Source organism: Pteropus medius, unplaced genomic scaffold (genome assembly GCF_902729225.1).
Source record: "Pteropus medius unplaced genomic scaffold, Ma_sr-lr_union100, whole genome shotgun sequence".
NCBI classification, from domain to species: Eukaryota; Metazoa; Chordata; class Mammalia; order Chiroptera; family Pteropodidae; genus Pteropus; species Pteropus medius.
In genome coordinates, this window is record NW_024352787.1 from 7,511,096 (window position 1) to 7,527,246 (window position 16,151).

General features: G+C 33.7%; 1 protein-coding gene and 1 pseudogene across 2 annotated transcripts in view; one reads left to right on the plus strand and one right to left on the minus strand.

The window, feature by feature from the left end:
- Positions 1 to 1,052: 1,052 nt before the first annotated feature.
- The window catches only part of GNAI1 (G protein subunit alpha i1), a 72,722-nt gene continuing 57,623 nt past the window's right edge, over positions 1,053 to 16,151 (minus strand). Inside the window, exons 5-8 of one of the 2 annotated variants that reach the window (XM_039848980.1) lie at positions 16,020 to 16,148; positions 10,175 to 10,304; positions 8,680 to 8,833; positions 1,053 to 3,107 (exon numbers count right to left, since the gene is read on the minus strand). In XM_039848980.1, coding sequence (XP_039704914.1) covers positions 2,917 to 3,107; positions 8,680 to 8,833; positions 10,175 to 10,304; positions 16,020 to 16,148 — 604 coding nt within the window. In that variant the 3' untranslated portion in view covers positions 1,053 to 2,916. The remainder of the gene's footprint in view (positions 3,108 to 8,679; positions 8,834 to 10,174; positions 10,305 to 16,019; positions 16,149 to 16,151) is intronic. The other variant, XM_039848981.1, reaches the window with a different exon arrangement.
- LOC120591913 (uncharacterized) lies at positions 9,416 to 9,534 on the plus strand (annotated as a pseudogene).

Consider the following 16,151-nt stretch of genomic DNA (forward strand, 5'->3'; position numbering starts at 1 on the left):
ACCAGAACAGCTTTAGCAATCTTAGGAATGGGAATAGAACTATGATCGGTTCAGTATGGGTCACTTGCCAGTGACAGAGGAATAGGACTGGTCAAGCCTGAGCCTATGGCCAGAAAGATGAGAAATGTGACTGGCAAACCTATCAGCACTGTGCAGTTCCCAAAAGGACAGACTGAAGGACAAATGCCAGTTGAATTTTAAAAAGATATCAAAAACACAAGTGCTAATAAACAAATAACATTAACAGACACGGGTGGATACTTGCCATGTTCTGAGCATTGTTTTAAGCATATCTCAAGTAGTATGTAGTATAACATTTGGAAGAAAGTCCCAGCTGTACACAAAGCACTATTAGGATGTACTGTGGGAGAGAAGTGGGGATGTAGTGAAATAGACTCAGATGATGAAGAGCCTTGAATGGGAGGCTGTTAGATTTAATTTTATTGACAAGTCAGAGCCAACGCAAGTCAATGCAGAGAAGATAACAGCAATAGTCATGTATTAGGATAACTAACCTGGATTACAGATGGGAGAAATGGGAGGTAGAAATTTCATTAATAAATCATTTCAACTAAAAGTTAGGCAAAGACTTGAATTCTGTAGGTGGTCGTGGGGATACAAAGGAAAAATAATAATACCACAAAAAGACAGATGAGGCACTGGAAAAGTAAAATATGTGAAAAATGATGGCTTATTAGAGATGGAGATGAGGGCTAAGAAGAGTTCTAAATGGCTATAAGGCTTCCCACTGAGGGCTTAAATGAATAGCTGGCTACAAAGGGAAAGTCAGGGGATGAGAACTGGTTTAAAGGGAGAGTGATGGTAAATTTAGTTTGGGGTATACTGAGTTGGAGCAGGCAAAAAATTTTTGGAAGGAGATATCAAGTAGGCAATTTTAAATGTGACAGCATATCATAAAAACTTGGGGCAGGGAACACTCAATCTTCTGGAGCAGACAAAACTGTAAAAAGATAGCACAGATAAAGAAATGAACGTCCTATATAGACTGAAACTTAAAATCCTAGTGCAAAATGTGGTTAGCCAACAGGTTGTAAAATTTTAAAAATTTAAATTTATTAGGATTTATTAATAACACAATCACACAGAATAAAGTTCAGGAATTCATCAATGATGTTCACCAATATGTGCTTCTTTGTGGCTTTTTGAACTGTATTTCTCATGATTTAGATTTATTCGTAATATAACTGAAGTTCATACATAGTTTCACAATATGGATATTACAGGTCTTCCATCAGTAAAATTAATGAAAACATATCTTTTATGAAAGGCACATAAAGAATCTAAACTAACACATTTAAGGAATTTTGACCATTTTGAATTTCTTTACATTACAGAGAAGAAAAACAAATCCCTAAAATTAAACAGATACAAATGTAGTTTGTGGTTACCCACCCCCCAACACATATACACATACTTCAACAAATACACATCAATAAAATTCAACAAATGACAGCACGTAACTAAACTTAGAAACTGTTTACCCACAAAGCTTACTGAAAAGCTACTTTTTTCAAGATGAGTAAAAAAAAGGTGAGTAGGGTGAGGAATTTTGATGAAACGAGGTCACAAGATACATTGTGATTCATCAAAAAATAAAAAATAAAAAGACTACCGAAGTTCGATATCTAGCTGATATATAACACTTATTTGAGCATACATACAATCACTGACATTATTAAACACTATTACTCATTTTCTAAGTGTAATTGCCTGTTTCATTCTCAGAAATAGCACAATTTAAAAAGAAATATAAACTCAAGCAAGAGGAAATTTGAACAATGTAAGAGAAAAAGTAATTTTAATATGATAATTAAGTTTGAAACTAGTTACATATACGAATTAAAAGCTTGCATTATATCAGCAGCAGTATATTTAAAGGTCTTTCTTGTTATCTTCCAAAGAGCTATCATATATGCTAGGTACAAGGGATTTCCCAAAGGAAATACACAAATGAATGTCTCAAAATTCATTATGCTGACATATTTTTTACCCCAAATATCTCTCATCATTCACCTAAACTTAGTTATAAATAAAAAGGTAGTTATTTAGAGTGTATAAAAATTAATCTGGCATCACCTTTAAGGCAATGCATGAATAATACCATCCAAATATTAAAATTCCAAGTGAAAACAAACCAACTGAATAAAAATTAAGTATAAGTCTAAGATAGTATATCCTCGAAATATGAAATTTTCATTTTTTAAACAAAATCCAATGTAGAGTCAGATCAGCATGCACTCTTAAAAGAAAAAATGAAATGCACACAATGTTTAAATAATTGATTCAAAGGCAGGTATATTGAATTCTCTTTAAGAACATTAAAAGAAATCATGTTAGTAAAATAGTCTGTGCCATGTTTGTACAAATAACATTTTTATTACAGGTATACATATAACCAAGATAAGGGCTACAATGTTTCCTAATATTAATTACTGTACTTAAAAATTTATAGGACAGGAACTTAAATAAAGCTGTTTAAAACTGGCAAACAGTAATAGTCTGTAATTCAGTACAAAGTACTTAATATTTGTTATTTCTAAAGCCATCACGCTAGAATTGTTAAGTTGCCACTCTTAAAACCTTAAAGTAACGTGGAAAACTAAAGTTATAAATACATGTATACAACATTTGCATATTTACACTTACGTAGAAAGCATCAATACACTAGAGTCCTGCTTTAACACTGCCTTTAGTTTCACACTGCAGGACCCACCTTTTAACATTTAAGAAGGTCCTTCTGTTACTTTCAGTTACAAAAACAAAACAGAACAACTTTGGTCAGGTTCCAGGTGCATTTGCCATAAGCTACATTCTGTGTTGCTGCAAGACTTTAGAGAGATCCACACATAAGTACTCATTTGGTCTGAAAATGCATTTTACCGTTAACTGCGAAACTTAGAAAAGACCACAATCTTTTAGATTATTTTTTATGATGACATCTGTTACAGCATCAAAAACAAACTGCACATTCTTAGTATCTGTGGCACATGTGAAGTGGGTGTATATTTCCTTTGTGTCTTTTCTTTTATTGAGGTCTTCAAACTGACACTGAATATATGCAGCTGCCTCTTCATATGTGTTTGAGCCTGAGATGGGAAGGGGAAAGAAACATAGGTGAAAAGTTAAAATAGTATACAGCTAAGCAAAATGAACCTTAAATTATTGAAATCAGTTTCATACATATACAATATGTGGATTCTATAATTTTATTTTCCTTTCCAGAATGAGAGAAACTATTCCTTCTAAATGAAAAATACCCAATCTTAACTACCCTTTAATGACCAATAGTTACCCTTTAAAAAACTCCCCAAACCAAAAACACAGTTTTCCACATTCCACTGATCGTTGTTCCTGCCTCAGTCTCCAAGCGCCGGATTCCCCTTCTTTCTTCTCCCTTGTACTCTACATCACAACAATGAACCACTCAATTCCCTGATGGTGGCATGCTATTTCAGTTCTAGCCTAGTGTCTGGTCAAGCAATGCTGACCGAATACTGATCATTATTTTTTATTCCCTTTCTTATATACATGTTAATTAGCATTTCTTACTCATTTTGTTAAAAAAATTATACAAGAGTCTACAATGTGGTTTATGGCTATGATGTTACAAAAAAGTTAATGACACACTCCTGCTTTCAGGTAACTGACTAAAGATTTCTGAGAACAAACACTTCCAGACATTGGCAGTATCTAAAGATAATCACATGCATAATGTGACTCAGTAATTGTTTCTAGATGTATCCCTGACAGAACTATATAAATATGTTCACTATATAAAGACTTTTATGTTCAACATATAAAGACTTAATAGCAGAAAGTCTAGTTTAGGAAAGAATCCAGCTAATAAATTCCAGCATATTCATAAAACAAGCTGCCACACAGTCATGAGAATGGAAGTACTACTGCTACACACAATAATGTGTATGAGTTTAATAAACATACTGTTGAACAAATAAAGCCAGACACAAAGAGTATACACTGTATGACTCAACCGAGATTTAAAAAATAAAAGTTTGACAACAATCAAAGTTAATCATCAATATGTCATGTCAGGGGGATTGGGGGGGCAGGGATCAATTACATGGGAAGGTGCATGATGGGGCTTCTGGGTATCTGGAAATGTTCTACTTCTTCACCTGAATGGTGAATACACCAATATTTTCACTTTCAAAAATTCGAGAAGCTTCACATTTGTGCTGTGTGTGTATATATTTTATATATGTACATATATCACACATCAACCAAATGTCCCTTTGAAAAAAATTTGTTAAATTTCTCTTTTGCAGTAAAAACACAAAATTATTTTCCCGGCTTTCAAGGTCCTCTAATATTCAGCCTGCTTTGTAGAGCCATTCTGAGATCCTCTGTTCCATGTCTGAGATTCACTCCATGTCATGAGAACCCAATATACAAACTGCCGCCTGTTACTGCGGTGCTTCCCCTCCAGTCAGTTCACCAGCTGTTTCTGTATCTTGGCTGCTGTAAATAATGCTGCAATAAACATGGGGGTGCCTATATCTTTTCAAGTTAAGTGTTTTTGTTTTCTTCAGATAAATAACCAGAGGTGGAATTGCTGAATCATATGGTGCTTCTGTTTTTAATTTTTTGAGGAACCTCCATACTATTTTACACAGTGGCTGCACCAACTTACATTCCCACCAACAATGCACAAGGGTTCTCTCTTTTCTCCACATCCTCACCAACATTTGTATTTTCTGTCTTTTTGATACTGGCCATTCTAACAGGTGTGAGGTGACAGCTCGTTGTGGCTTTGATTTGTATTTCCCTGATGATCAGTGATGTTGAACACCTTTATGGACCTGTTGGCCACCTGTATGCCTTCTTGGAAAAATGTCTATTCAGATCCCCTGTGCATTTTTTATTGGGTTATTTGGGGTTTTTTCTTTATTGTTGTTTGTTTTGCCATTGAGTTGTATGAGTTCTTTACATTTTTAGATATTAATCTCTTAGCAGGTATATAATTTGCAAATATTTTCCCCCATTCTGTAATTTTAATTTTTTGAGGAACCTCCATACTATTCATTTTGTCAGTGCTCTCCTTTGCTGTGAAAAAAAGCTTTTCAGTTTGATATAGTACCACTTGTTTATTTTGGTTTTGTTGCCTTTGCTTTTGATGTCATTCCAAAAAGTCACTGATGTCAACTGATTTTTGTATATTAATTTTGTATCCTGCAACTTCACTGAATCATTTATTAGTTTGAGCAGTTCTGTGGTGTAGTTAGGGTTTCCTAGAAAGAGCATCGAATCATCTGCAAATAGTGAGTTTTTCTTCTTTTCCAAATTAAATGCCTTTTTTTCCTTGCCTAATTTCTCTAGCTAGGATTTCCAATATGATGTTGAATAAAAGTAGTGAGGGTTGGATTCCTTGCCTGTCTTGTTCCTGATTTTAGAGAAAAAACTTTTAACTTTTCACCATTGAGTCTGATGTTAGCTGTGGGCTTGTCATATATGGCCTATATTATGTTAAAGTACATTCCCTCTGTACCCACTTTGTTGAGAGTTTTTATCATAAATAGGTGTTGAATTTTGTCAAATTATTTTTCTGCATCTATCATTATCCCACAATTGTTAAAGTGGTATAACACACTGATTAATTTTCAAATGTTGAACCATCTCTGCATCCCTGGAATAACTCTCATGTATGGTATATGATCTTTTTAATGTATTGCTGAATTTGGTTTGCTAACACTTTAAGAATTTTTGTATTTGTGTTCATCAGGGATATTGGCCTGTAATTTTCTTTTCTTGTGGTGTCCTTGTTTGGTTTAGATGTCAGGGTAATGCTGGCCTTGTAAAATAACTTTGGAAGTGTCCTGTCCTCTTCTAGGTTGGAAGAGTTTGAGAAGAACTGGTAACAATTCCTCCTTAAATGTTTGATAGAATTCACCAGTGAGGCAATCTGGTCATGGACCTTTGTTTTTTGGAAAGTTGTTGGTTATTCATTCAATCTTCTTACTAGTAATAAGTCTGTTCAGATTTTCTATTTCTTCATGATTTAGTCTTGGTAAGCTATATGTTTCCAGGAATTTATCAATTTTTTTCTAGGTTGTCCAAATACATTTTAACTCAAGTGGCTAGCAGACAACCATATACTTTTACAAATAAAAAATTCATTTATTTTTTTAAATCATAGTAAGGTTGGTGCTCTGAAATTCTAAAGCAGTAAACAGTGTCTCGTTCATACAGAAGCTAATGTGACCCTATATTAAAAATGTTATGGGAAAACAGCTTTCACTGAGTGTATAACTTAATTTCTAGTATATATTCTAGGTAGCTAGTTATATTACTTAATCCCAAGAGCAGCAAGATACATGAATAAACTAATGAGCACATTTCTCAATCTGATTTCAGTCATAAAAAAGAATGGCAAGGATGGGGCTGGGGGATGAGAAAGTGTTTCCAAATGTGATAGAACTGTCCTAAATAAAGGTAAGTATAGATGATAACCTGGTTCCAGAATGGAGAATTGGGAGGTCAATGATAATATGAAAGTAGAGATTTGAGAGAAAAAAAATATATATCATAGGTTTAGTTTGAGTTTCAGGTGCTGAAAAAAAAGTACACATTCAACAAGCAATTTGAGATGCAAGCTTGAGGCTCTAGGGAGAAATTAGAGTTGACGGCAGAATTTAACATGGTGAGAATAAATGTGACTATGAAAGGATGAGAGTGCTAAAAGATTATAGGACCAGATGGAATGTGGAATGTGGAGAACTGTCAACATATAGGTAAAAAGAAGAGAAGAGAGGAGCAGACAGAGGTAGGCAATAAACTGAGTAGTGAGAGGCTATGTAGCGTTCTTCCATAGAAAGCATAGCCACAAGAATTAAGAGTTGAGGGTGAAGCAAGAGGCGACTGAATCAATAATTAGAACATGCAGTGAAGATTAAATTATAATCTTAAACAAGGAAGGTGAAAGATTAATATGATACTCTCTTCGTTCAAAGATTCTGAGATCAAGAATTCCTATTTACATAAGGAAAATTCTTGTATACACTGTATACTTGGCAAAGAAACAGCTAACAAGTATATTCTTGGTTGCTCTGAAATCCCTGTAGGTGTGTGCTATTTATGGACTCATTTGGGTACTCTAATATTCATACAAAATGGCCATTTCATAATAGGAAATGACAAAAATAAACTGAAAGATGAAAAGTAGAGCAAAACTGAGCTACCTTAATTCTGGATAACTTTAATCTTGGAATTAGAACCATAATTTTATTCCTAATAAGCACTAAAAATGTTCCTGAATAAGATGACTTAGGATACTATGACTTTCAAAAAGAATACAACACATTTTAACATAAGCAACTGTGTCAAATTATTTTGAACTGAAATGTAACTTTGCAGTATACAAATGAGTAGTATGATTATATTTATCGAAGAACCTCCCTCACCCTCTGGTTCCAATGAGAATTTAATTAAATGTAGTCTGCCTGTTAATGGTGTGGGTACAGGAGTGTGACAGACTTAGGTCCAGATTTGGATTGTCACTTCATTAAGTCCCAGTGTTCCCACCTTTATGAATGGGAAATAAGAGCACTAATATCACAGGGCTGTTCTAACATCACCTGTGAAAAGGTAGTAAATACTTATTGTACTATTTACTCAATAGAAGATTAAAATTTTGTTTACAATGAAACAAATTCTTGAGATTTTTTTTTTTTAAACAAATTCTTGAGATTTTTTTTAGGAAGGATGGAGTGAGGGAACTTCTGTCAATTAGCTAAATTAACCAAACTCTTCAGAATATTTAGATTTAGCTCATGTAAACCAGTGGTAATCAAACTTTTTTTTTAAGGCACAAAGTTCTCTTCATAAAAATAAAATCTATTCAGAAATCCAATATATAAAACAAATGAAAACTAAGTTTCTCTGCTTTAATAAGAGAGCAGTTGTGTGAGTGTGTGTGTGGGGCGCTCCTTGCATCCATTTTCAACAGCAGCTCAGGTTTTCCAAGGAACTAAAGCATAACCAGTGTTTTAGCCCAACTTCTATCTTCAAGATGGGGTGCTGAAACATAGGTAAATTAACTGCCTTGTTCAAGATCGAACAGCTTATTATGGAAAAGCCAAGACTGTATCTCAGGTCTCCTTTTCTTACTGCAGACCATTTTCCATAGTAGTAAAATTCAAGCACCATTAATAGTCTCATTACCAAAGTTTAGATTTCCTGAAACCTTCCCTAAAGCTCCTGAGTTGTTAGCTACTCGCAAATTTCTTCATTTTTTCCCCTTAGTTATTGTTCATGCTCCTTTGAAGTAGCATGTGGCACTGCTATTGTTTATGAATACATACGTCTGAGATTACACAGTGAGAAGGGATCTTATTTATTGTACTCACACAATACATGACACAAGATCTATTAAGGAAATGAAGAAATCAGTATTTAAAATTTATGAAGACTTGTCATCAGAGAAAATTATGTAACAGCTTTTCCATAAAATGAATGTTATTTTAAATAATCTAATCCGAACATCAAGTAACTACCTGTGCTCGAATGTAGTTTGATAAGTAATTTCTCTTAAAGGTAAGAATGATTAAGCCAAGGGATTCAACTCAATAACAAATCTTGCCTTAGGAGAACTTTCACTTAGAAATACATGACACAACAAGTTATCTACAGAAAGTAAAATACCTGCATATTCTGGATAGCATATAGTGAGGGGGCTCTTTTTGATTTTCTCTTCGAAGAGATCCTTCTTGTTTAGAAAAAGTATAATAGATGTATCTGTAAACCATTTGTTGTTACATATGCTGTCGAACAACTTCATGCTTTCATGCATTCGATTCTATAATAGAAAAGAATATAATCAGTTAGTCATAATGGCAAGGATTTTGAGAAATAGTACTGTTAAAAAATAAATGTAACAAAATAGAGCTTAGTCAACTGAAAAATAGATAATATAGCACGAAATTACATTTCTGGCACTTAAAATCAAACACTTTGATTTTAGGTGAGGTGAGTGTCCACATCACTCATTACTTTTGCAGTCAATCAGTACAGGCTGAGTGTCCACTACGTGTCACTCTGCCTGGGAATATCCTGCTGCAGGACCTTGCACTCTAGAGATTCCAAGTGCGAACATTTGAAAATATATCATTATTACAGAGTTAACTGAAGTTTCCATTAGAAGTGGAAGTTTTTAAAGATTAATAAATTAAACTGAGCAAGCTGAAGCAATTAGCCCAATGCCCTAAATATAAAGGTATGTTAAGGAAGGAAACCTCCGATCCCGTTTCCTGCCCTTCCAGTATCTGGTTTCATAAAGGGTACTGATATGTTTGATAGTGAGTGCCAAAATTATAGAAATGAATATATGATAATACATTGCACCATAACTGGATATTTGATTTAAAAAATATAAAACTGTGTCTACGGCCATGCTACCCTGAACAAGCCCGATCCCGTCTGATCTTGGAGGCTGAGCAGGGTTGGGTCTGCTTAGTACTTGGATGGGAGACCACCTAGGAAGACCAGGTGCTGTAGGTTTAAAAAAATTAAAAAAATAAAAATAAATAAAATAAAAAATAAGGAATTGTAAGCTGACAAGGTCCTTGCAATCTGTGAGGTTAACCAAGTGTTGCCTCGCCTAAATAAAAAAAAATATATATGTGTGTGTGTGTGTGTGTGTGTGTGTGTGTGTGTGTATATTTATATATATGTATGACATTTACCTTTTTGTACTGAAGTTAATTTGACAGTTTTAATATTTTACTTAAAAATAGTTCCCCAAGAATAATGGTATATTGAAATATACCTGAAAATTACATAGCAATAGCAAGGTATGACACAGATCTAAGATTACTGAACTGGCAGAAGTAATAAGTTAAGAAAAAGAAGCCTCGGACTATTATGAACCTTTTCATTCAGTATGTAGATACTACCAGATATAAGAAATATACAGTTAAGCACATAGGGTTGAGGTGAGATTAATTCTCAGTCTTTTCCTTTTTCTCAAGAGCCATCTGTGCTTCTTTAGTATGCAAAGAGAAAAGTTGGAGAAAAGAGCTCAAACTTTCAAATAATTTAGACATCAACGAAAATTTCTCAATAATTCTCAGAAAAATTCTTGGCAACACTTTTAGCTCTTCATATTTCATGCTCAATCTTTAAAAGTGGTTCTACTTGCCATTTCTTCATCTTCGGCTAGAACTAGGTCATAGTCACTCAGCGCCACACAGAAAATGATGGCGGTCACTCCTTCGAAGCAATGGATCCATTTCTTCCGCTCAGATCTCTGTCCTCCCACATCAAACATTCTGTAGTGAAAAAATAATGAATCTGACATCATATTACATGTCTAAAAACTCCGAGGAGTTTGACAGTATCAACAAACATGCAACAAACTACAGGGGGAATGGGAGATGAAAAGGAGAAAAGGACTTTTCTGGGAGAAAAGTAATAGCAGAAATTGGTTTTTAAAGTGGAAAAATAATTCCGCGGGTTTTTAAAAATTTTTGATTAAAGGTAGGGTATTTCAAAGCCAAAAACCTTCAAAACAACACATGCGTTAATACCTGAGAACACTCATCACATTAAAACAAATAGAAATGAATAGACTGCACTATGTATAAACACAGAAGTCACATGAAACAACTAGGGAATGCAGAGAGAATAGAGAATAGAATATTCAATCTGCCAGTGTCAAGAAACATTTGAGGCAGAGGACAAAGGCCCCTCTTCTCGCAAAATCTTTTCTCTCAGAAGCAATAAGCAGGACTTTGACATGAAAGAGAAATCATTCCAGGTACGAAAAAGCTGAGTGAGTCATATTCAGATAGAGGCCAATAGATTACCTAAATTAAAAAGTAAACCAGGGTATAAAAAAAATGTGAGAGATGAAATATGAGATACATGGGTGGCCCTAATGAATAGTCTTAAAATTCAGAGTGCAAAAATTCAATTTTTACATAATATACAACAGCAGATCACAGTAGGTTAGTGTACAGTGTAAGCAACACGATTCAAAAGTATAAAGACAATGATTTTTCCTCTTTTTCTGTAAAAGTTTACTAAGTTAAGCTAAAGTTGAAATTCGCATAGAGTATGTTATGCAACCTAGAAATAATCGCTTATATAATGGAAACACTATGCAAACTGGTACATTTTTAAAGGCTCCATTTATCTAGATGGTGCACTAATTAAAACAGTCCCTATTTAATTCTTAGAGAGCAAAAAGAATTTTCCCCGCAGTATTGGCCTATAACTCAAATCTGAGTACATCAACTAGTATTTATCATCATTTAAGTGGCCTTCATTTTATTGATTTAGTTAGTAAATTGTTCATTAAGTTTAAGCATGCTATATAACACAATGATTCTACCACAGAATAAAATGGGTAAGATATGAAAAGGACAGCTGGTAATAAAGATCAAACAAGAACGAAATAAACTAAAATGATTACGCATTTGTTAAACTGCCAAGGAACACAATATGAAAGAACTTTACCAAAAAGATATTTTGTAATTATTTTTAATATATTTTAGATAACTTCTCTGATCAAATGTCACATATTTCCTGACCATTCGATATAAAGTAACACTCAAACCCACCCCATCCCACATTTTCCCTCTATAATAGTTGGTTTTATATGTCAGTTTGGCTAGGCTATCATATGTTATTTCATTGAATGAACATGAATCTATGTGCTGCTGTGAAGGTATTTTATAGTTGTGGTTAATATCTATAATCAGTTGACCGTCAGCAAAAGAGATTATTCTTGATAATGTGGGCAGACCTCGTCTTTTCAGAAGAAAGGCCTTAAGAGCAAAAACCAAAGTTTCCCAGAGGAAAAAGAAATTCTGCCTAAGACTGAAGCGTCAGTTTCCATCAGAGCCTGCCCTACAAACTTTGGACTTGTCCAGCCTCCAAAGTCATGTAAGCCGATTCCCTGAAATAAAGAGAACCTACTGGTCCTGTTTCTCTGGAGAACACTGACTGATACCGATTTCAGTACACAGAGTGGGGTGCTACTGTAACAAATACCTAAAAATGTGCAAGTGGCTTGGAATTAGGTAATAGGGTAAGAATACTGAATTACTTGACAGAATAGGCCAAGACTGCCTTGAAATGATGGCTGGTTAGAAATATGGACACTAAAGGAGATTTTGGTGAGACTTGGATGGAAGTGAAGAGAATGGCAGAAAATCATGATGAACACAATGTTAGGAGAGAAATGTATGTTAAAGATACTTTTTATGAGATCGCAGAAGGAAATGAGACCCATGTTATTAGACACTAGAGAAGAGACAATTTTTTTAAGTGGCAGAAACACTGCTTAGCTGTGTTCATACTGGATTTAAGATAGAACTTGATTATTTAGCTGAGGAAATTTCTCAAAAGCAAAGTATGCCTCATTTCTTCTTGCTCTTATAGTGAAATATAAGAGGAAAGAGAAACTATGGTATGAGCTGTTAAGCAAAAAGGAACCAGACACACAGGGAAGAAGACCATGTGATGAAGGCCCAAAATTGGAGTGATGCGGCTATAAGCCAAGGAACACCAAGGACTGCCAACCACCAAGAGCTAGAAGGAGGCAAGGGAAGATTCTTTCCTATAGCCTCCAGAAGGAGTATAGCCCTGCTGACACACTGACTTCAAATCTCTGGCCTTCCAAACTATGAAAGAATAAACTTCTGTTATTTTATGCCACCTAGTTTGTGGCACTTTGTTACAGCAGCTTTATTTTTCACTATAGCAATTATCATCCCCTGAGTATTAAATATTTATTTACTTCACACTCCCTACACCCCACATACACAATGTAAAGACAAAAACTTTATTTTGGTCACTTTACATCCCCTATACAGGACTACACAAGTACTTCATAAATATTTGTTGAATAAATAAATGAACTGTGTCTGCAGAATATTTTAAAACACTTTCAAACAATAACAGACTAGCTTTACCACCTTAAAGATCTAGATTTTCCAGCTATGCTGTGAGAATGTTAAATAAAGAGCTTTAACTTGACAAGTAATTTAATACAGAAAAAAAAATCTCTTTAATTTAGAAATGAATGAGGGTCACTGATATGTTGATCATAAACAAAGAACGGTCCATCTAAGCCAGTGCTTCTCAAACTTTAGTGTGCATCAGAACCACCAGGTGCGAACAGTTGATGCTGTTGATCTGAGGACCATACTTTGAAAATTCATAAGCCAAGGGGCAAAAATGCCTAAGAACTGATATTATAATGATTGGATTGTGCAGAGAGTATTGTTTCATGTATACATTAGAAATTATCTTCATTTCTATTAAAAAACAAAAACAGAATAAAATTATAATATGTTCTTCATATGAAAAGAGGAGACTTTTGACTAGCATCTAATAGGGACTGAATCTAAGTTTTCTTAAGTTTGTTTGTTTGTTTTTTAGAGGGAATCAGGGAAGATGAAAGGGGATACTGGAGATCATGAAATGTGATGTAGTACCATTGTGACCAAGACTGGTACAAAGCTAGTTGACCACATATATAGGGATCAACCCCACAAATACGACATTGCACTCCAACACCTATTATACATTTATATTACCTAGAGAAAAAAAAATAGAAATGTCTTATGATAATATTATAATAGCAGGGATGCTATAATTCGATATTTGGCAAAAATATCGTAGTAAAATAAAACTGTTGATTCTTTAAAGCAAAATAATCCATGTAGACGCTTTCTACCATAAATGCCTAGTCAGAGGATAAGATATATTTTTAAAATATAATGCCTTATTGCCGCATTTTGAATTTACTTCCAATCATACCACAAAATAAGTGAAATTGAAATTTTACATCAGCAGTTAAAATCAGACAATGAACTATAACGCAAAACACAAAAAATGATAAACACGCTCGAGTCCCCAGTAGAATTATTCTAAGTACATTTATGCCTTCATTATCCTTAGGATCATTTAACACATAAAAAGCAAATCTGGAACCATATGTTAGCAATGATAGTAATTTCAAAGAATTTTAATCCAAAATAAGACAAAGTTTATCTGAATTCAGTTCCTGACAAACCTATGTTTAAGTCAGCAAGTGAAAACAGTAACTAAATACCTCCTGTGAAATTCTACCTCACCAAAGGAGACTAAACAGAGCAAAACAAATGGACTTCCTGGAAGGATCATGGTGAGAGACAACTTTACTGAATCCTAGTACTTGCCTGTTGTTGAAATGACAAGTCTGAAAAATCTAGGATGACAATAAACAGTATGGTCTGAAAACGAATGCTTAAGGTGAACGTAACCAGACTGAAAGTGAATTTCACAATCAGATTGCCTTAAGTACCAAATAACTGACTTAGTATTTACTATTGCCATTTCTCATAATTTACAGAACTCTCTTTTCTACATCACTTCCTTTATAGGTAATAACTCATTTGATATTTAAACTTTTGACAATGTGCAAGATAGTAACACTCTTTGTTAAGAATCTTAACCAGGTTTGCCCATTTACTTAACAGGGGCATGGATCTAGAATCCTTACTTGCTAATCCCATACCCACGCGTTTTCTCCTCAAGCATTGAGGTTAGAACAAAACCATTATCTGAACATAACAGTTTAAGTTTGCTATAGAATATGGTCTTTAAAGCAAGGTAAATAAAAAGCAAAAAATCAGAATCTAAGGTGACCTACAGTTTAAAAAAAATTTTAAAGCTTCATTCTAACAGTGAACTTCCTTATAATTAAAATCACTTCATAATTTTCTCAGATAAGATATATCAGATTATTTAAAATAACAATATTTTCCTGAGTTTAACCATTTAATATTCTAGAAGTAGTAAGCAGATCAAAGAGGTAAATGATTTCAATAAGAGATGAGAGCAAAAAAAAAAAAAATTCCCACTGACAGCTTAAAACATAGTTAAACAGAAAAACAAAAAGCAGATGCAAAACCATACGCTGTATTAAAGCACAAAGCTACAAGGTCAGATAAATTAATTATGGTCTCTATCTTTAAGAAGCAGGGCAATGTTTGTTTTTTGGAGGGAAGCTGCTATGGAAAATTGAAATTGAATTTTAATTTTCTGGAAAATTCAATTATATAAACCACTGAACATGAGATAAATTGGTGATAAATGATAATAACAAATGTATTTTAAAATACTTATGGAGGGAATCAGAGGTATAGTTGCATATATTTAATTGTGCTTTCCACAACTTGTCACTGTCAGCTTCTTTATGAAGTGAGTTAATGGTTATTTTTGTTTATCTTTGACTAGGAACCTTTTTTTAAGATCTTTTGAGAAACTGCTTTATCATTACTGTTTCACAGCATTAGTGTTAACTGAAGCAGTTTTTCACATACTTTGAAAATTGTTACTTACTGGAAAAAGAAAAATGTAGTTCTGTAAATGTGAATATAATGTTTGCCTGAACTTTCCTGAGCCTCCTTCATTATAAAATGAGCGAAATGAACAAAATGAACTCCGAGATCTCTTCACTTCTGAAGGCTACTACAATTCAGTGCTTCCCTCTTCAGGCCTCAAAGAGTTAATAATCAGTACACTCTAAATTAAATGAACATTTTTTCATCAAGAAATAGTGTAAATATCAGTTTGCATGAATACAAATTTTCCTGAAAAAGTTTTAAAAGGTATCTTTTAACTATTTCCATAAATAAGCATATACCTATCAGTAAAACTCATAGCTTTCTACCTGAAAATAGATGGCAACACTTTCCCAAAATATACATTAGAGCAGTATTTCCTATTTAGAAATAAAAGCCAAAAACTATTTTTATTTGTCACTGTGAAAAATATAAGTGTAATGAATTTGTACGGCTATTTTTCTTAAATAAAAAGATAAATATTCCTAAGAATGTTTCTTGCCCTTTTTCACCCCAAAATTCTTTTTTCCAATCATCCAAGAAAATATTTTGTAATTCCAACTCCAAATTTTTTAAAACTTTTATAACTTTTTCCTAAACAATGTTTTATATCTAAATTTGTAAATCATATGCTTTGAAGCTACTCACTTAAAGTGAAGATCTTTGAAAGTAAAATGGGTTTCAACAATTCCTGTAGTTTTCACTCTAGTTCTGAGAACATCTTGTTGAGTTGGGATGTAATTTGGTTGTGCTATTCTGTCCAAATCATTCAAATAGCTG